General features: G+C 43.5%; 1 protein-coding gene across 1 annotated transcript in view; it reads left to right on the forward strand.

Annotated features, from left to right (window-relative positions):
- Window positions 1-20729, forward strand: part of LOC141049750 (alpha-2-macroglobulin-like protein 1) — a 160939-nt gene extending 140210 nt beyond the window's left edge. Inside the window, 7 exon segments of the mRNA XM_073546477.1 lie at window positions 860-1075; window positions 2349-2473; window positions 3928-4018; window positions 4750-4818; window positions 7956-8058; window positions 9445-9486; window positions 20625-20729. Of these exon segments, the coding sequence (XP_073402578.1) occupies window positions 860-1075; window positions 2349-2473; window positions 3928-4018; window positions 4750-4818; window positions 7956-8058; window positions 9445-9486; window positions 20625-20644 (666 nt within the window). The 3' untranslated portion in view covers window positions 20645-20729.
- Window positions 20730-22255: the final 1526 nt, after the last annotated feature.

The following is a 22255-nucleotide window of genomic DNA, read 5'->3' on the forward strand; positions in this document are numbered from 1 at the left end:
GTGGATTCCAGCATACGGCTTAACCTTTCATCCACTCCCAGAAACAAGAATGTATGGGTGCTTAAGTCTATTATTTATTGGGATGATATGGACAACGATGGGAGATGATAATAGATGGTATAGTAGAACACAGTTATAGATGATTGTTGTACAAAATGTGGACGATTTCAGTAAAAACTTCAAGAGAAAGATAATACAGCATATCAGTACTGGTAGACAGTATAGAATACACAAATACTGGCAGGTAATAGCAATGCAGGGTATTATCACAACAGTAGCAATGATACAGGATGCTGTTTTCATGCATTATATAAGAGCTGGGCAATATAACATACACAGCAGCAAAGGAGAAAGATAACTAACACACTAATGGCTGCAGCTTGCACTCACTGAACGGAGGATGCATAACTATCATGCAGTGTACTAGCATTACAGGGGGAGAACATGCATTGCAATCATGAGGAATGCATTATGGCCAGCCAAACAGAGATGCATAACTAATAATTGCATTATCCTTACCGGAATCCGCTTGTTATAGCAATGGTTTTGCAAAGAGCTGAGCTGAGCAGGTGTGAGCTACTCCAGAGACGGCTGGAAAAATGGTTACATGTTGTTGACCAGGGCAGAAAGAAGGGGTGGTTCTGAACAATTAACCATTTGGGGAACAGAAAATTCCAAACACATGAATAAAAGAGAAGGGAAACTTATGACACCTAATGGCCTAGCTGTTACAGCACTTAAAAATATCTAGCTGCACAGAATGGGCAGAAAAATCAGCCTGCATAATTTAACATCTTGTAATATATAATAGCTCTTTCATTAGTCCTAGGTTGACCTGAACATGTTTCCTCTCATACAGGATACGGCATTGGCGCTTCAAGCATTGACTAAATATACAAAGGCAACTTACAAAGACAATCTGGAGGTGACGGTGACAGTCAGGTCGCTGTCTGGTTTTCATAGGCAGTTCCATGTGGACACAAAGAACAGCCTGCTTACCCAAAGAGAGACGTTACCAGAAATCCCAGGAGAGTACACACTGACGGCTACAGGGATCGGCTGTTCATATATACAGGTAAGGGAAGGCCACTGGATTAGGGTAAGTTCCCGCTGTTCAGATCTCGTTCCGATTTATACGGCCATCTGACTGAGCCTTTATAGAGATTTTCCAACTGATTTTCAAAAAGGACCTGCTCCAAAAAAGCTATACCCACATACCCTAAGTGCATGTTCACACTACATTTTATCTTGTGTTTTTAAGTTGGTCTTTTCCGAAAAACGTCAAAAAAGCGTTTACAAAATGCTTAAAGTAATCTTCCTTTTCATTTCTAATGAAAAGTGATGTGCTGTTCAAATATTCAAGCTTTTCAACGTCTTTTAAACACTTTAGACGTTCAAGGACAGAAAATGATTAAAAGAATAAACCTAAGCAATCTTCAGCTGTTTTCTGCTAATAAAAAAACATTTTACAATACAAGGGAAAGGCTAAATAAATGACGGAACTGCTTTTCGTAGGCATTTTGCCTCAAAAACACTAAAGTTTTATACATTAATTTTTAACGGATTTCAAAAACTTCCGAAAATTACCTCTAAAGTACTAAAAAGAGTCTGCAAAACAGAAAAAACAGAGAAAAAAAAAATGAAGAAATTAACAAAATGCTTCAGAAAATGTAATAAAAAAAGTTAACATAATGCCACAGGGTTACAAAAAAAAAATTGTTGTTTTTGACTAGTAAAGTGTGGATATACCCTAATTCAGTGTTCAAACAATGTATTTGCTGTGATTTTCCCAAAAATGGGCAATTTTTGCCCATTTTTTTGAAAATCGCGGCAAATAAAACATATGGCAAAGGCATCTTGTGAACATAACACTACAATGAAAACTTTTAATCTTACTACCAAACAGTGCACAAATAATGTAATGCCATAAGAAGCCCTTAAAATACTACAACAGATATTATGCCAGAGAACAGCGCCCAAATAAGAAAATCATGTCATGTGCAAATTACGTTACAATTGCAGTCAAAATGCAGCTGTTTACAGTACTGAAATAATACCGCAATACAGTTTCCCCAAAAAAAAATCAATGCTCGGCCTAGTAATCAAGTCTCAGTCTCCTCCTCCCTGCGCAACATTTGCACTTTGTCTTCTCAGAAACCCTGCAGTGGTTAGAGGTAAAACATAAACTGTATATTAGCAATGAGGTAATCTGTCCTCATACGTGATTTTCATTACTGCGTTCAGCACAATACTTAAAGACCATGATATTATACACTTGTCAGATATTTTGCATTCCTGTCATTCTTGGATACTAAATCCATGCAATTATATTGTCCTCCTACATGCAGACACATTTGAAATATCATACCCCTCTGATCAAGTCTGACGCCTTCTTCGCACTCACTGCGAGCACTGAGCCATCTGTCTGCACCTATGAAGCAAAGACAAGATTGGAAATATTAGTGGAAGCCAGGTAAGAAAGAGCTTATTAAAAAGGAGCCTGGGTCTTCATACTGAAAGAAACCCCTGAAAGGGAAGCTGTCGCAGAATTCATGATGGCCGTGGTGCGTGCAGCATGAATCCGAATCTCACTGCCGGATTGCAGCTAGCAATTTTTTTTTTTCTGAAATACCCCAGCATTTCAAAGAAAGCAAAGTTTAAATATTTGGGACTATAGCCAGAGATGAGACCAGTCCAGTACTGCTCTTCCCTTCTCTCAACTTCAGTGGACTGACAAGTGTCTCAAGTACATATGGAGAGACCTGTCAATTGGTGTAGGGAGCAGTCAGCCAAAGACCGCACAGGACAGCCCTCATCTCTCCCTACAGTCTCTGGCCGGATCATTAAACTGTTCTTTCTTTGAAATGCCAATCGTGCATCCAGGCTCTGATTCATGCTGCCCGTGGTTTGCACAGCATGAGTTGACTGAAAGCTCTCTTTAAAATCTAAAACCTACAGTAAATTCTCTTAAAGGGAACCTGTCAGCTACATAAGCCCCATAAACCCTTTCCTATATTCTAACAAGCTCCTTTATGTGGCTCATTACTCAACTGAAATAAAATTAATTTTAAAGGGTAAGGGTACCTATCATGTGAACAAACGCTATTAATTTGCAGATATAGGGTTAATCTGCAGGTTAATAGTGCTCTGAAGACATGTGCCATGTGCCTGTCAAACTGAAAGCCCTGTTACATGGAGAAAATTAACTTTATTTTTTCTGGGCTTTCAGTCACCGAGGTGCGGCTGGTCTGGCTTCAGCCACTACTCATAGTGAGCGGCATCTGTAACCACACTCCAGCACTGACAGATAGAGCTGGCTAAGGGCTGGTGCACACGAATCAGACGAGCAGTATCCATCGTTTCAATGGATAACACTAACCACAGGTTATTCATAGGGGCTATGCACATGTTCAATTTTTTACTCAGACCAAGCAGGTCCAAGAAAAAAAAAAATATCAGCAAGCATGAGTTGCCTCTGATCCAAAATGGCACTCGCCCATTCAATTCTATGGTTCAGTGGAGAAAAAAAAAAAAAAAAAAATTGGACTGTCCTTGGATGATATCACGGACACACTGAATGGAGGAGATGGGGAATTGTTTTTTTCAATTCTCCAGAAACGAGACAATTGGATGACGCTATTCTCACTCTTTGTTAATACTCTGATCAAACTTTGATCAGTGTGATTAGCGTAATCGGACCGATTTTGTTGGATCAGAGAAAATTGGTTGTGTGACCCTTCCTACCTTATACTGAGTTATTCCCCTATAAAGTACAGATTCCAGAGATAAAATTTTCGTACATACAGAGTATAATGTAGCCTGTGTGGTGTGTACTGTCTTCCAGGCTCTTTGGAATAAATCAGCCGTATCCATAGTTTATGTCCTTGTTCCTATTATTGGTTTTGAGCTTGGATTCTTCTATTTTAGGTATTTAGGCAAAAGAACCGTAACCAATACAGTAATAATAGAGGTGCAACTTCTATCAGGATTTCTTCCTAGTAAAAGAAGTGTGAAAAAGGTAAGGGGAATGTATTTCCATTATGTAAGAAGCTTCATCCAAACATCGCTCATCAACTATATGCAGTGAGGTGGACACTTTAGCTCCAAGCAGTTTTCAACAACTTTTTGACATAAAACTACCTGAAATGTTACAAAAATATTGGTGCAATGCAACGCGGTGCTTAGAAACACTCTGTGTACCTTAGTTACCAGCGTGCTGGTGCAGGGAGCTGGTAACCAAGGTAAACAGAGGCTTTCTAAGTGCCACACGGCGCATAGAAACCCGCTGTTTACCTTGGTTACCAGCTCCCTGCACCAGAGCGCTGGTAACTAAGGTACAGAGCGACGCGCGTGCTCGTCGTCGCTGGTGCTGATCGCTGGTGAAGCTGCCTGTTTGGCAGCTCAACAGCGATCATGTAGCGACACACCAGTGATCCTGACACGTTGATATCGTTGTCGGGATCGCTGGCGAGTCGCTATGTGTGACGGGGCCCTAAGAGAAAAGTGTCTCAAGTGTTATCTCGGTGCAATATACTGTACTTGCTGACGACCTCTGTTCAAGCCTATTGCCTCAGCCACCTGCCATACTTTCAAAAATAAGAAATATATTTTAGTTTGTTTGTTTTTTATTTTAATTTTAGATTGTTATTTTAACCTTACATTTGATATAATTGCTTTCTTTTTGGTTTATAGAAGTTCGAAACAATGGCATTATAATTATTTCTCAGCCATTTATCTTATTTGTTTTAGTTGAAAAACAATCCTATTGTTGAAAGAACAGAGATCACACCTGATAAAGTTTTAATTTACTTGGAGAAGGTAATTTTTTCTTATTTTATGAGGCTCTCCCGAGTAAGGCAAATTCATTTTTTAATCAATTGACTATCTGTACTGTATTCAGACTATAATTTGAATTCTTTTTTATGACAATGTATGATCACAAAATGCTAAAAAAAGTAACAGATATTGTCTCTAATTAGATATTTTCTCCAATTTTCCATGTCTATATCTGTATTAAATAACCACGCCTCCTCTCATCAAAGTTTTTATTCTCTTATTACATTGTAATCATGATATTATATAGCACTGTGTACTACCAATTGCTCATTTTGCCTTTCTACCCAGCTGATTCTTCTCTTTTTTTTTTTGCTCTATGAAGAACCAGGAAGTCTCTTTTTTCCTTCATTTATCATTCCCCTCTTCACCTCCTGGCTCTGCTGCTAACTCCTGCCAATGACTTTTGCAGTGACTTATGACTCATACAGGAAAAATTAACCTCCTGTTTCTACATAGTTTAGAAGGATTCAGTTTGTCCATTTTTTATCATGTAATTTCATAGCCCACAGATGTTCATGTTCTTATAATATTCAATATTTTTGAGCCACCTTCAAGTAGTTGCATTAATATTTGTACAGTATTAGCATACCAAGACACTCATCGCTATCTAAAACTTTTAAGAAGTTATCTCACCAGCATTAGATGTAAATACTTATGTCTCCCCAAAAATTGAGAAAAATATTCAAGGTGTGATATCTTTATTGGCTAACCAGAGAAATTACATAATTTCTCTGGTTAGCCAATAAAGGTATCACACCTTGAATACTTCAATTTTTTGGGTGACATAAGTATTTACATCTATTTTTCTGGCTAACACGGTACCACAATTTTATTTTGAATTGTACATCTCACCAGCATTATCACTTATCCACAAGATAGGACATAGATGTACAATTTCATTTCTAAACAAGTAGGGACGCTGTGTAAAGAAAACATGGATGCAATTAAATGGAAAACCATAGTTCATTCACAGCATAACAGAGAACACACATCAGAAGGTGAACGTTAGATATTTTTCCATTTCATTTGAAAAAAAATACTAATTTAGAAATTGATTCAGCAACACATTTAAAAAATGTCCACCAATGTGTAGTGACTCGCTCCCACAGGCCGTGGGGTACTTGGTGCCGGGCCCGTTGATTACAATGGGAGATGTCACAGTGGCAGTGACCCGGCCCGTGGCCTCAGACGGTCAATGTAAAAGGGGTAGAGTGATGGGGATAAAATTGTTGAGATGATTCGTGACGCCACCTGTGGTTTCTGGTCAGTTTGACCAGCGCTGCAGGGTTGCTTCTCGGCGACAGATGGTGTGATGCAGCAATGATGTTGAAGCTCCCTACAGGTGGAGCTGTAGTCCCAGGGCAGAGTAGAAGAGGTTGGCAAGTGGGGATATAGTGTAAAGAAATAGATGTGGCAGAGCCAGGTGTAAGGCGCAAGAATAAGTGGAGGACACAAGGGCATGTAGTTCCAAGGCTTTACTCACAGTCTGTTGCGCATACAGGTGCCCACTTCGGTGCCGTGTACTCCAGGTCAGGGGCTCAGCCAACTCCCAGGCAAGGTAGAGTACACCTTTCCAGCACTCCTCCAACATGTGCCTTCTCTGAACGTCTCCACACTAGCGCCTAATCTGAAGTACTTGTAGTTGCGTATTAAACTCAAGTTCCTCCTTCTTGATGTTACTAAGAACTCTACTTGTACGGCAGACAGCTGTAGCCTGCTTTGGGGACTCCTTGCTATCAAGTCCCGGCTCACTCACGTTGCTGTTGTGCCCCCAAGTCTTAGGTGGGAATAAAGTGGTGACAACTTCTATTCCTCCAGTGTCTGCTGCAGGACCATCAGTATCCATACAACCTCGGGGACCGGACCCCGGCCATGCGCTTAGAACTTGAGGAAGGGCTCTGCTCTGTCCCTAGTCATCTTCTTCTCCCTATGTTCCATACTAAACTATCTTCCTTCTGAAGAATCAGGCTTTCTATGGCTCTTTCCTGTGCCAGCAGCTCCAGGTCATAGGAGTCTGCTGCAGCACTTCCTTCACTCCATCCCTCTCAGGAGATCTTCTCTCTCAGACTGCCCTTTTCCTAATATCCTCCCGCTCTCTTGTGCAGTCTAAGCTCCACCCACCTCCCAGCACTCTTCGTCTTCCAAGCAGGGAGCCACAAAGGTTGCTCTGCTACACTTCTGGTGTGCGTGTGGGATATTAGTGTTGGAGTGTGGTCAGGTGCCTCCACCTTACCTGGATAGTGGGGTACCACACCTCAGGAGGAGGTGCAGTACCTCTGTGGCGACTGAACCCTCAGGGGCGCCACAGTAACGTCTCATATTCTTTTTACAACAGTCTGTAAAAGTCTGGGAAGCGAGGAGACCAATTACTGGAGTTTTTGGGAGCGGAATGTTGTCTCACACAGCGTCCAAACTTTTTTGGAATTAGGGTTGTATAATCAATAGCAGTTTGAGCTCCGGGCCACCTATAAATCCCAAAAATGTGGTTCCAAAGTCTCTGGAGTGTGGATACATGACCACTGATTCTTTCAGTTTTATAGATCTATAAGAGCACTAGTGAACATGCATTAGCACAACTCCCATAGACATTGAATAAGGTTGTAATCACGCATGCTCACTTTGACACAGAAGAAATGGTTCTCAGGAGTAGTTGAAGCCCCAGCAATCTGTCCCCACTCCCCACTGATTCTTTGGATATGGTAAAAATGTTGGATACGCAACCCCTTTAAAGTTTCCTAAATGCCCTGGCTTATCACTGAATACCACGTTAAAGTTGACCACAGTTAGCAGGATTTAGGTTAGGGTCTTGGAGCACCACCTGAATTTCCTCCGTGTAGATCCCCTCTGCTGTGCAGCAAGTTGTCAGATCTTAACTATCTTTTTACTCTTCAATGGCAGATTTTCAACACATTGTATATTACACCTGATTTTCTTGAACAGTATCAGCATCTTAGCAGCCAAATTATTGACCTAAGTTGGGTAGAGTTATCATACTCTATGCCATTAGTTATGTAATTTTAGTTTTTGATAAGATAATAAAAGTTCTAATACAATTGTGGCCACATCAATTATACTTCTGTGCCCATGTCCAGTTCTTTCAGTTTTGCTTTCATCCACAGCTCACCCATGAAGTTGAGCATTTAAGATTCTCTATCAAGCAAGAAATAAACATAAGCAATCTGCAAGCTGCAAAAGTGAAGATTTATGACTTCTTTGTCCCAGGTGTAGTAAATTAGGCCTAAATTAAACATTTTAAGAACAATGCCTATGCGCGTGATTTTTTTTTAATTTTTGTGAAAATTGATCTCAAGGGATTTGTCCACTTTTGCAGACTTCCCCCCCCCCTTCCTTAAAAGGGCAGTCTGGCCTTGGGGTATAGGTTTGCAGTCACTCTATGTGACTGCAAACTTGTGAATACTCACATCGTGCACACTGTGCACTGTAAGGATTCTCTTTGCCCGTGCGGGAAGCGGATGGTCATATGATCACAAGCATGCGATATGCATACTCCACCTTTCGACTCAATTGTTTTCGGCATCTCTCAATACATTTGTATTGAGCGAGACCGTGCGCAAGTGTATGCAAATCGCATACTTGCGATCAAGTGTCCGCCCACTCCTGGCGCCGGTACTTCAGAGTCCTGACAGCACACATTGTGCAGTTCGCTGTGGTTCCCAAACAGTCGCACCATCAGCTGCCGGTCACCAGATATGCACATTGCATGAAGCTGCAGTGCACAGCAGCAATGGCCTCTACAGCCTCTGTAGCTCCAGTCAATTTTTTATTTCGGACAGTGCTGAACTGCTAGCCGGTGACTGGTGGGGGGGCGTTCTGTCATACCCTCACTGATCTAAAGAGCCCGTTACACACAGCGATCTTGCTGGCAAGATCGCTGATTTTGTGACACATCAGCGATCTCTCCAGCGAGATCGCTGTGTGTGACATCCAGCAGCGATCAGCCCCCCACGGGGTATCGCTGATCGTGCTGGATCGTCCTGGGCCATTTTTTCATCGCTGGTCTCCCACTGGCCAGCGCGCATCGCTGCGTGTGGCAGCGGGAGCCAGCGATGAGCGACGCTGCATGCTGGTTACCAACGTAAACATCGGGTTTCTAAGGGCTGTGGGGCCCTTAGAAACCAGATGTTTACCCTAGATACCAGCGTGCACTGCATGGCTCTGCCATCTGCTACTCCAGTCTGTCAGACCGAAGTAGCAGATAGCAGAGCTACACCGGTCTGTCTGTGCGCCACTCTGCCTCCACCTTCCGCCCTGCCTGCAGCGCACGCTGGTATCTAGGTTTCTAAGGGCCCCGTAGCCCTTAGGAACCCGATGTTTACATTGGTAACCAGCGTGCTCGCTGGTCCTGATCGCTGGAGGGGCTGTCTATGTGACAGCTCACCAGCGATTAGCTAACAATGTCCCAGCGATCCCATCCACGTTGGATCGTTGGTGGGATCGCTGGGACATCATTATGCGTAACGGTACCCTAACACTGATGACCTATTCCAAGAGTAGTTCATCAATATCTTGTGACCGGACAACCTCTTGAGCGTGTATCTTGTTTTTTTACCTTTGGTCATCTGTGTCTTATGTTTCTTCCAATTTTAGATGAACATGCCGTGACTGAATACAATTCCCCCTGCAGTACAGGTACATAATAACAATTCTTTAAATCTAATCTGTGATATGTTTTTCTACCAGTGATAGTTCATTGCGCACAGGGAAGCCTTTAAGCTATTGGTTGCCTCGCATGGGACTATTTTGGTTCCCCAGACATTTTAACTTTTTTTTCAGACTGTAAGATGCACGGCACCGTAGGACACATTTAGGCTTTAGTGAACAGAAAAACTGAAAATATTTCATGCCGATTAAAACTTTCCTGTTGATTTATGGAATCTGAGGGGTTAATTTTACCAACTGTGCAAAGGTCCAAGAGCAGGATGATGGGACACAAAAGTGGCTATGTAGGCGCTCATGTCTCCTTACATGCTCTCATAGAGTTTGAGAAATGTGAGACACCCCCATTCACCGGAGCTGTAGAGCGTGCAAGAAGTAGGGATGGACTCACATTTCTACATATGGCTTAGTAATTAAAAGGAGTAATCTTTCTCCAGCAAAGGAGTTGGGAATCTAATAAAATGGATAACTTAGGATGTGGCTGCCAAGGGGAGCTATGGATTAGTCCACCACTGAGTGTACATATTCAAATGCCCCATGCCCCACCAACCACAGCAAAGATGCCCCGTCACTGCATAAGAAACCTCACACCTAAAAAAGGCAGAGACCATCAGCAAATCAACTGTCCATCCTGTAAGTGACGAGTCAGTCATTTTTAAATGAATGATCTGATTCAGATATTCCTAGCTGTTCCAAGATATCCAAAACATTTTTTACCTGGAGATGTCAGCATTAGTGGTGAGCATTCCGATACTGCAAATATCGGGTATCGGCCGATATTAGCTGTATCGGAATTCCGATACCGAGTACCGATATTTTTTCAATATCGGATACCGGAATCGGAAATCCCCATAATGCAATGAGCCACTGTTGTGGCTGTGATTGGCTGCTGAAATGATGTCATCATGATGCGCGGTCTGTGCCGACTGCGGGGGGTCTGTGCTGACTGTCGGGGGGTCTGTGCCGACTGCTGGTGGTCTGTACGGGCCTCTCAGGGGTCTGTACAGGCCTGTCGGGGGTCTGTGCCGACTGCCGGTGGTCTGTACGGGCCTCTCAGGGGTCTGTACAGGCCTGTCGGGGGCCTGTGCCGGCTGCCGGTGGTCTGTACGGGCCTCTCGGGGGCCTGTGTCGGCTGCCGGTGGTCTGTATGGGCCTCTCGGGGGTCTGTATAGGCCTGTCGGGGGCCTGTGCCGGCTGCCAGTGGTCTGTATGGGCCTCTCGGGGGTCTGTATAGGCCTGTCGGGGGCCTGTGCCGGCGGTCTTGTGTGTGCAGGCATCGGGCAATGCCTGCTACAATGACAGTAATTGACACATTAGCCAATGATGGGACAGTAGTAGTCCCATCATCCGGCTAAAGTGCTGAATGTAAAAAAAAAAAAAAAAAAAAATACTTCATATATACTACATTCATACAACATACATACTTCATATATACTACATTCTACATACATACTTCATATATACTACATCCTACACACATCCTACACATTCATACAATACATTAATGCAATACATACATAGACATACAGTACAAATAACATAGAGAACATACTCACCATCACTTGTCACTTTGATCCCCGAAGTCAGTGTCATCTATGAAAAAATATGAAAATAACAAACAAGCCATATACTCCCTGATCCACAGAAATCCACGAGGGTCCCACGCCGATCTCCCGTGGAGAAGAGCAGCATCAGCTGATGCGACCGCTCTCTAGGGGCTTCAATAATCCAAGGACGGGAGGTAGGTATTCTTCCGCACTGTATTCCTCCGCCACTGTAAAAAAAAAAAAAAAAAATAGTCCCTAGTCTCACTTTTGGCATTGCTGTGTGAGAAAGTTCCCACGCAGCTTTTGCCATAAAGTGAGACCAGGGACTATTTTTTTACAGTGACGGAGGAATACAGTGCGGAAGGATACCTACCTCCCGTCACTGGATTCCTGGAGCCCCGTAGAGAGCGGTCGCATCAGCTGATGCTGCTGTTCTCCACGGGAGATCGGCGTGGGACACGCATGGATTTCTGCGGATCAGGGAGTATATTTTTTGTTTGTTATTTTCATATTTTTCCACATATGACACTGGCTTCGGGGATCAAAGTGACAAGTGATGGTGAGTATGTACTCTATGTTATATGTACTGTATGTCTATATGTATGTATTGTATGCAGAATGTATGTAGTATGTATGTACTATGTATGCATGTTGTATGAATGTAGTATATATGAAGCATGTATGTAGTATGTATGTTGTATGAATGTAGTATATATGTAGCATGTATGTAGTATGTATGTTGTATGAATGTAGTATATATGAAGCATGTATGTAGTATGTATGTTGTATGAATGTAGTATATATGTAGCATGAATGTAGTATATATGTAGTATGTATGTAATATGTATGTAAGTATGTATGTTGTATGTATGTAGTATTTTTTTTTTTTTTTTTTTTTACATTCAACACATTAGCCGGATGATGGGACTACTACTGTCCCATCATTGGCTAATGTGTCAATCACTGTCATAGTAGCAGGCATCGCCCAATGGGACTTGTAGTATGTATATTGTATGAATGTATTATATATGTAGCATGTATGTAGTATGTATGAATGTAGTATATATGTAGTATGTATGTTGTATGAATGTAGTATATATGTAGCATGTATGTATGTAGTATGTATGAATGTAGTATATATGTAGCATGTATGTATGTTGTATATATGTAGTGTGTTTTTTTTTATATTCAACACATTAGCCGGATGATGGGACTACTACTGTCCCATCATTGGCTAATGTGTCAATCACTGTCATAGTAGCAGGCATCGCCCAATGGGACTTGTATTATGTATATTGTATGAATGTAGTATATATGTAGCATGTATGTAGTATGTATGTTGTATGAATGTAGTATATATGTAGCATGTATGTATGTTGTATATATGTAGTGTGTTTTTTTTTATATTCAACACATTAGCCGGATGATGGGAGTACTACTGTCCCATCATTGGCTAATGTGTCAATCACTGTCATTGTAGCAGGCATCGCCCGATGGGACTTGTAGTCCCATCGGACGATGCCTGCACACACACAAGACCCCCGGCACAGGCCCCCAAGAGGCCTGTACAGACCACCAGCAGCCGGCACAGGCCCCCGACAGGCCTGTACAGACCCCTGAGATGCCCGTACAGACCACCGGCAGCCGGCACAGGCCCCCGACAGTCGGTACAGACCCCCCCCGAGAGGCCCGCACACACAGACACGCACAGTGTCCGCCCACACTCTTCCCCCCTCCCGAACAGGCTGTACAAGGCAAGAAAGGGGTTCTTTTAATTCCGATATTTCTGTCCCATTGACTTGAATGGGACTTCCGGTATCGGAATCGGCGATACCCGATACTTTTTGTGTATCGGGCCGATCCAATATTTCTGAATATCGGATGGTATCGCTCAACACTAGTCAGCATGAGTTCTGCAAGAATAGTAAAGCATGAGAAAACACACCAGTCACCGCAAGGATGGTATGTCAACTACCTGCCTCAGTGGTCATGTGCCAATTGTGCTACCATCACTGCTATTCACAGTGATTGACTGCAGCAAACACATGCAGGAAGTAGAAACATCATCACTGCAGGACAACCAATAAAGATAGATGGGCCCGGTGGTGCTAGAGCGGGGCGAGGGGGTTATTAACCCGGTGAGTATAAGTATGGTCTTGTTTTCATAATCCTATTATTTCTGATCCCCGTGAAGATAACAGAGAAAAGAGAGATAAAATGTGCTGATGATAAGTCTTAGGCTGGAGTCACACTAAACGATAATAAAAAAAAAAAAAGTCCACTTTTGACGGACCGAAATCGCACAAATATTTCTTCACCAGGGATCCATCTGTCAGCCAAATTTCGTGTGATGATGTGATTTTACTCGCATCTAAGCATCCGTTTGACATCCGTCTGGCGAGATTTTCTCGCAGGCTAGCAAAATGGACATATAATGGAGCCCAATGACAGGTTTTCCAACACAAACTAAAGAATAGATAGAGATATATATATATATATATATATATATATATATATATATATACATACACACACACACACACACGCGTCATATAGACACATTTATACATATTTCTAATTCATACAGTTCTTCATAGCAGTATAGCTGCTGAAACATTTGCCGGCTTTTGGAAAATCATTCTCCTACCCGACATGAAATGACACATGGTTTACATACAGTTAACCATTTCATTTCATGTTTTTTTTAAGATGTCTATCACTAGTAATTAGATGAGGGCTTGTGGTTTAAATTTTGGAGTTGTAGGGTTTAATAAAAGGGGTTAATTCATTGTTAAAAATTACGGGGACTCCCTGCAGCCTCAGTGACGTCAGCGTGAGTCCCCGTAATTTTTAACAATGAATTAACCCCTTTTATTAACCCCTACAACTCCAAAATTTAACCCACAAACCCTCATTTAATTACTAGTGATAGACATCTTAAAATAACATGAAATGAAATGGTTAACTGTAAGATGTCTATCACTAGTAATTAGATGAGGGTTTGTGGGTTAAATTTTGGAGTTGAAGGGGTTAATTTTAGGGGTTAATTCGTTGTTAAAAATTACGGGGACTCACGCTGACGTCACATCTGTTCCGTTTGTCATCCAATTTTCTCTCGCCCCATTGACTTGCATTGGCGAGTCCGATCCGAAAATCGGTGACAATCGCAGCATGCTGCGATTGTCTCGGTCCGAGGAACGGATCCGACAAAAAAAACGCATGATGGGAGCAGCACCATAGAATAACATTGGGACGAATGCAATGCGATTTTTTTTCAATCGCATTGCATTCGTCCGATTTAATCGCTAGTGTGACTCCGGCCTTAGATGAAGATCAGGAAGAGAATAATTTTTCCAGAGCAGAAGCTGTAGAGAGTGTAAAGTGTAAAGGCCTAGAGAGAGCATGTTTACTGGCAATGATAGTACCATTACCTGTATTTGTACTCTAGAGGAGTGATGGGCCTGTGGGACCTGTGCGGTTGCAGAAATTGGCCCATCCATGAAGTCACAGCTGGTGTGCTGAAGTAATTGTTATGCCGTAATGAACCCCACTTTCAGTTTTGGCAGGTCCAGTTATCAGCTAATGGCTGTGGTTTAAACTCCTAAAATCCCCTTTTTGCCAGGAGAGCTACCACTGACCTTGATTTCCCCTCCAGTGGCCACTAGAAATATAGTATTATCCCCTCTGAAATGTAAAGTGATGCGGAATATGTTGGCGCTATAGAAATAAAATGTATTATATGTTGGCTATTAAGATGATTGACCGGCTGTCTTGCATGGATATGATGGGTACACAATATTTCGGGATCTCTGCTCTGCTATATTTATAGAGCACGTGAAAAGATTTTGTTAAGTTGGGATAACCACTTAAACCAAACATTGGCTAAAATATGAAATCACCTTGGTCAAAGTGTGTTCTGGTTGTCGAGCCCTCACTAATTTGTTCACTGTGAGCCAGCACGTTTATTGTTTTATGTAGTGTGAGTTGATGTGAATATGAACTGATGTGTTTCAGTATACAGTAGTGATGAGTGAGTGTACTCGTTATTCGAGTATTTCCCTTCACCCATGACAGCACACATGAGAGAGGGATCCGCCCCACCATGACAGGAACCTACTGAAATATAAGGGGTGGCACCTTTCCCCTGCTTCAGTTGGGTTCCTGTCCTAGGAAGGGAATCCCAGACTGACAGCGGCGGTGCCTGTTATGGATGAAGAGACCCAGGCCCGTCACGGGAAAAAACAGGTCATCTTACCTGTAGCACCAGCCGTCGAGTTCCTGGTAGCACAGTCCCCGGGGTCGTGCGGGTGCGGCTGGTGGCCTCTATGCTCCGAGGCGCTCCACCATGCCTCCCTCCCCTCACGCGTGCCCCTGGGCCGTCTCCCTCACTACGCATAGCGTGGAAGAGCCGGGGGCGTTTTCCGGCCACTGATGTCAGCGGCGCAGGGCATCCTGGGAGCGCGCCGGCTGACTTCAGAAGAGCGACGGCAATATGGCGCCTGGTGCGACGCCGGCCGCATGAAGAAGAGCACTTGGCCGGCGGTCGCATCAGGCCGGACCTACTTAAAGGAGGAAGATGTCAGTGCAGCCAGGTAAATCATGGCATCAGAGCAGGAATGGTCGCCGTCTCCACCATCTCTGCCTCCATCACAAACCTTGGCTCACAAGCAAGGCAGCCGTTCAAGCGGCAAAAGCAGCAGTCGCCCCAGCCACAGGTTGGGAGACTCCTCGATGTCCAGAGAGCACAGGTCACGTGCTCCATCACAGCCTCCGAGTTCGGTACCCTTCTTTACGGGTGGTGAGTGATCTCCGTGAATGTTAGTACGGTGTTAAAAGGGTCCTTCTTGTGTATTAAATTCCTTAGGAAAAGCCCAAAAAAGCAGGGAGCAAGAGGAACAATAGAGATTGTGCCATAAGTTGAGGCCCCCTAGCGAGAGATTGGCAGAAGGACCTTTGTGCCAGCTGCATCCAGTGAACCATGGCGGAGGAGGCACGGAGCTTTGCAACCAACCTCAGATCGGTCATCAGGTCAGAGGTGGAAGGCTCGCTTAAAGCATTGTTGGAAAAAGAGTAGAAAAGACTCCCCTAGCTCTTTCTCAGACCCTTCCTCGGCCTTATCTCAGGCCGAACACCCATCCTCCTCAGATAGCGACACGGGTGGCAAGCCGTGTTTTCCAGTAGAGGATATGGATGCTCTCCTCAAGGCCATCAGAGTAACAATGGGCCTACAGGAGGAAAAATCAGCTAAGTCCATGGAAGATGTCATGTTCGGGGGACTACAGGAAAGGAAGAAACAGACCTTTCCAGTCAATGAGAAACTCCAAGCACTCATTGAAAGAGAATGGAAGAAGCCTGAGCGATCAGGAGCACTTCCCTCCTCCTCTAAAAGGAGGTACCCATTTGAATATAAGGACACAGATATGGATATGGGATAAGGTCCCAAAGATTGATGCAGCGGTGTCCAGATCATCCAAAAAAATCTGCTCTGCCCCTGGAAGATTCAGGAGTGCTTAGAGACCCGCTAGATAAAAAAGCAGATTCCTATTGGAAAAGGCAAGTGACAGAAAGAAAGGGCTTCCCCAGGTTTCCAGCTGATCAGAGAAGGCCGTCCTTTCGGAGAGGAAAATTCAACAGGGGCTATCCTCCGGGGGATAGGAGAAAATGGGAAGATAAAAGGAAGAAGGAGTCCGGATTCATGTTCGGAGGAGCCACCTCATCCTCCAAGAAATCCCCACAATGACGCCAGCATTCCGGTAGGGGGGAGATTGATGCTTTTTTCCCAGGCCTGGGAAGGTATCTCTTCCAATGCCTGGATTTTAAACATCACAAGAGAAGATCTCAAAATCCCGTTTTTTCATCAGCCGAGAGCATCATTTGTCGCGACTCCCGTCAGGAGAGGGATAGAAGAACAATTAGCCCTGGAGTCAGAAATCTTAAGTCTGCTAGACAAGCACGTTCTGTTCGAGGTCCCGAGCGGACAGGAGAGAACGGGATTCTACTCACCCCTCTTCCTGATAAAAAAAAAAACGGACCAGTCATTCAGGACAATCATAAACCTCAGAGGCCTCAATCAGTGGATAAAAAAAAGAAAAAAAAAAAAAAAAATCAGACCTTCAAAATGGAGTCGGTAACTACAGCCATAAAACTTCTACATCACAATTGTTTTATGGCCGTAGTCGATCTAAAGGATGCATACTATCACATCCCGATTCACCCAGGTTATCAAAGATACTTAAGAGTGGCTCTCTACATCCAGGACAATCTCAGACATTTTCAATTCAGAGCCCTTCCATTCGGCATATCCATAGCCCAGAGAGTGTTTACCAAAGTCATAACAGATGACAGCCTTCCTCCAAATCCACAACACTGTCATAATACCCTATTTGGACGACTTCCTAATAGTGGGCAGCTCAGAAGACCATTGCACGGCGCAGGTGGAAAGAGTAACAGACATCCTACAAAGACTGGAGCAGATGGTAAACATCAAAAAAAAAAAAAAAAAAAAAATCAAGGCTACAACCCCTATAGAGACAGATTTTTCTAGGGCTCATCCTGGACTCAGAACAAACTTGTCTGTTACCAGAGGCCAAGATAGAAAAGGTGAGAAATGTGACATTGGCGGCCCTAGACCAACCTCACATGACTGTGAGAAACGCGATGTCCTTGCTAGGCACCCTGACAGCGTGTATCCCAGCGGTCAGGTAGGCACAATTCCACACCCGACAGCTTCAGGGAGAAATTCTGTCAGCACAAAAATCGCTGAGAGGACGTTTAGAAGGAAGGCTGGAGCTTTCCTTAGAGGTCAGAAACTCTTAGATGGTGGTTGGACAGGATAAACCTGACGTCAGGGATGCTATGGGACAGACCAGTGACCGGCATAATTCTGACGGATGCGAGTTCCTCAGGCTGGGGAGCGCACCTAAGGGGTCAGGCGGCCCAGGGACCCTGGGGGCCTCAAGAGCAAAACGCATCCTCCAGCTTGAGAGAACTATGGGCAGTGAACAAAGCCTTAGGAAACTTTATCCCCCTCCTAAATGGCCACAATGTCCGGATCATGTCGGACAACAGAGTAACAGTGGCGTACCTCAATCACCAGGGGGGAACAAGATCACACTCCCTAATGAAGGCGGCCAGCAACATTTTTCACAGAGCAGAGCAACATCTACTCTCCCTGACGGCACTACATATAAAAGGGGTAGAAAATATAGAAGCAGACTTCCTGAGCCGCAATATACTAAAGCAAGGGGAATGGGCCCTAAATCAGTCAGTTTTTCAGAAGATAGTACAACTTTGGGGGGAACCGGTAGTAGACCTCTTTGCCAACAAAAGCAACAGACAAGTAGAAAGGTTCTGTTCATTAAACCCAAAAGAAAAACCATGGGCGGTGGACTCATTGAAATTCCACGGGATTTGCAAACTAGCTTATGCGTTTCCCCCAGTGACTCTGATCCCAACAGTTGTGAGGAAAATCAGGAAAGATCAAGCCAGAGTGATCTTAATAGCCCCGTTCTGGCCAAAAAGTCCCTGGTTCTCGCTGCTGCAGATGATGTCCCTCTCGGATCCATGGGTACTACCAGAGATCCCAGACCTGCTAACTCAGGGTCCAATATTCCACACGCGGGTCAAGGGATTCCATCTGACGGCGTGGAATTTGAAAGGTCACTTCTAAATGGATAAAGGGTTCTCTCCAGGGTTGGTGGCTACACTGTTGAAAAGTAGAAAGCCAGTAACGACTAACATCTATGGCAGAACATGGAATAAGTTCCTACAGTTCCTGGGGAAGCTGTTAGACCAAAAGCCCCAGATTAAGGCCATCTTGGTATTCTTACAAGCAGGATTACAGCTGGGACTAGCGGTAAATACCCTTAAAGTTCAGGTGTCCGCACTATACAACTTAGCAGCAAACAGATGGGTAGCTAGATTAATTAAATCCTGCCATAGGTCCAGACCTATCCCATTACCAAGAATAGCCCCGTGGGATCTAAACCTGGTGTTAGAAGCCCTTACAAAAGAGCCATTTGAACCGGTTCAACAACTGCCTATAAAATATCTTACCCTAAAGACCATTATATTAGTGGCCCTTACATCGGCCCGTAGAGTAAGTGACTTGCAGGCCCTCAGTGAATCCACCTTATACCCAGGTGTATCAGGACAGGGTTGTGTTAAAAACAGACCTCGCATATCTACCTAAAGTAGTATCAGATTTCCAACGAAGCCAGGAAATTGTCCTCCCCTCCTGTGAGAATCCAAAAAACCCAGGGGAGGAGAAATTCCACAAGTTGGATGTTAGAAGGGCCCTGCTAGAATATATGTCAGTGACTAGGCAGTGGAGGAGGTCCCAGTCCCCATTTGTAGCCTTCCAGGGTGCCAGAAAGGGTTACGGAGTGTCAAAGGGGACCATTGCCAGATGGATTAGGGAGGCTATTAGTGTAGCCTACACAGCTAGTGGCATTCCGATTCCTGACGGCATCAAGGCTCATTCCACTAGAGCCGTGGCGACCTCCTGGGCCAAAAAGACAGAGGTATCAATAGACAAAATTTGTAAGGCCGCTACCTGGGCCTCACCATCAACCTTCTTTAGACACTATAGATTAAATCTATCCTCCTCTGCTGACTTAACCTTCGGTAGAAGGATGCTGCAAGCGGTGGTCCCTCCCTAAGGTGTTTCAAAGTCTCCAACAATCTCTCAGGTGTGTTGTCATGGGTGAAGGGAAAACCACCATGGTTACTTACCGGTAGCCAGTTTTTCCTGAACCCATGACAACACCCGTATATTCACCCCACCTTTTTCACCATATGGGTGTGCACGTTAGTAGGGTGTATTTGTGTGATGTGGTGTTTGATAAACATGTAACTAACCGGGAAGTCCTCTCATGCTCTCTAACCAACTGAAGCGGGGGAGAGGTGCCGTCCCTTATATTTCAGTAGGTTCCTGTCCTGGCGAGGCGGATCCCTCTCTCAGGTGTGCTGTCATGGGTTCCGGAAAAACCGGCTACCGGTAAGTAACCATGGTGGTTTTCTGAGCATGCTCGGGTGTTCTCCCAGTATCTTGGGTGTGCTCATAGATTATGTTTGTGTCTTCACAGCTGCATGATTTGTGGCTGCTAGACAGCCTGAATACATGTGGATTCCCTAACAAACAGGCAATCCGTGCATGTCGCTCATCACTAGTATACAGCATTTGATAAAGTCAATAATATCTATACACGATACTTGAGGCAAGAAATGATAAAGTTACTAATGGCCTTCTATATGAAATAGAATTGAAAACTGTGTCCATCATATAATTAGCTAGTAACCATATTGTCTCTTCCTAATTATCATTTCTTATAAGTTGCATTTCCTGATGATCGTCATACCGGCTGTCTCCAGATTTTGAGGAACAGTAGGTCAAGTAGTCTACAGTGGTGGTTGTACCATCAAACACCTTGTGGACTGTTTACCCCTGGTGAAGGAGGTTCAGACAAGGCATTCATTCCACTACTAGGAAATTGTAGCCATGTACATAATTGATTGCGATCTGCTAATGATATAATTTTTGACTTATGAATTTCTATTTTTTAGAAAAAGGAAAAGACCTTTGAACATAAGTCATCTGAAGTCACGTCAAGCTCCTAAGGAATTGCTAACACCTGTCAGCGTTTCAATAAATCACAAATATTTCCTTTATTGAGAAACGTCTCTTCTTTTAAAAAAAAAAACCTGTCAACTGAGTCAATAAAGGGGTTACATACACAAATATGTAGTAAATTAAAGTCCTGCATAGATATAAAGCTGACAATAAGTACATTCTGAATGTAATATTGTCTAAATGTTCACTATGAGGAATAATCACATTAATTAACATATTGTAATGTGCTGCAAAGAAAATCAATTTTGAAAAAATTGATAACTTAGAGAAAACCTGTCACTTTCCTTAAATGTGTCATCTTCTACCCGGTGTAATGCCGCTGTTTCACTTTTGTTTCTGCACTTCTCAATTCCTGAGATATGGCCCTCACTTCTCTGCATTTTAAAACTAGTCTTTTTAACCAATTGGGTGTAGTCCTCGAGAAGACATCTATACAGGGAGGATGATCATGCCAACTTTGTTATAAATACAAAAAACACGGTGGGCACCACATTAGATATGCACGATGAAGATGACTGGGTGCTACTCTGCGCCAAGAAGTAGATGTGTATAAGGAAAAGAACAGAAGCGCAGGAACCAGTGCACACTCAGCCGAAAAGAAAAATACAAAAAGCTTTATTGAACATAAATGCCCGACAGACAAAAAGACATACAATATAAAACAATATTAAAATAACAACATGCAAAGGCAGATCAGACCTGACATAGTGGTTAACAAACCACTGAGTGGACACCGCACATAACAGCATGGGCAAGGAAATAGATCTAATCAAAGTTGTATATCGTGCATCACACATATAAACATCCTACAAAAAATCCTCACCTATGAGTAAACTGGCGTAATGTAATCTAACGTAATCCACAATCAAATGCCAAAAAGGATGATATAATAGATCAGGCTATATAAACTATAGCTACTGAACAGATGGATAAAGTGCAAAATCTCTATATAACATGCCCCCTAACTATGCACACGTGTCCACTCCGTGGTAAATCATGTATGTTACATGCAGGTCCCATCACATAGGCTCCTTAGGTAGATGATACATTAAAAAAAAAAATCCAATAGAAATTAACACAGAGGCCCCATGTGTATATCATAACCTCAGGTCCGTCTGGTCCAACGCGTGTCGCTGTTCCTCAGACAGCTTCATCAGGGAAGTAGTCATTGTCTGTGTCCAGTCCTCTTTTATATCTATGTAAATGCACTTACAATCACACTGGGTCACACCAGCAGCTGTGTGCAGCGTTTCCCTGGTGCTTCCAATCAAATGGAAAGTGAAACTAAAGGCCCTGTTACACGTAACGATGTCCCAGCGATCCCACCTATGATCCGACATGGATGGGATCGCTAGGACATGCTAGGCTGATCGCTGGTGAGCTGTCACATAGACATCCCCTCCAGCGATCAGTACCAGCGAGCAAGCTAGTATCTAATGTAAACATCGGGTATCCAGGAGCCGCTGCTCCTGGATACCCACTGTTTCCCTTGGAAACCAGCGTACACGCTGGTTTATAATGTAAACATTGGGTATCCAGTTTCCAAGGTAAACAGCGGGTATCC

Source organism: Dendrobates tinctorius, unplaced genomic scaffold (assembly GCF_039654945.1).
Source record: "Dendrobates tinctorius isolate UK_male_01 unplaced genomic scaffold, ASM3965494v1 ptg000147l, whole genome shotgun sequence".
Lineage (NCBI taxonomy): Eukaryota > Metazoa > Chordata > Amphibia > Anura > Dendrobatidae > Dendrobates > Dendrobates tinctorius.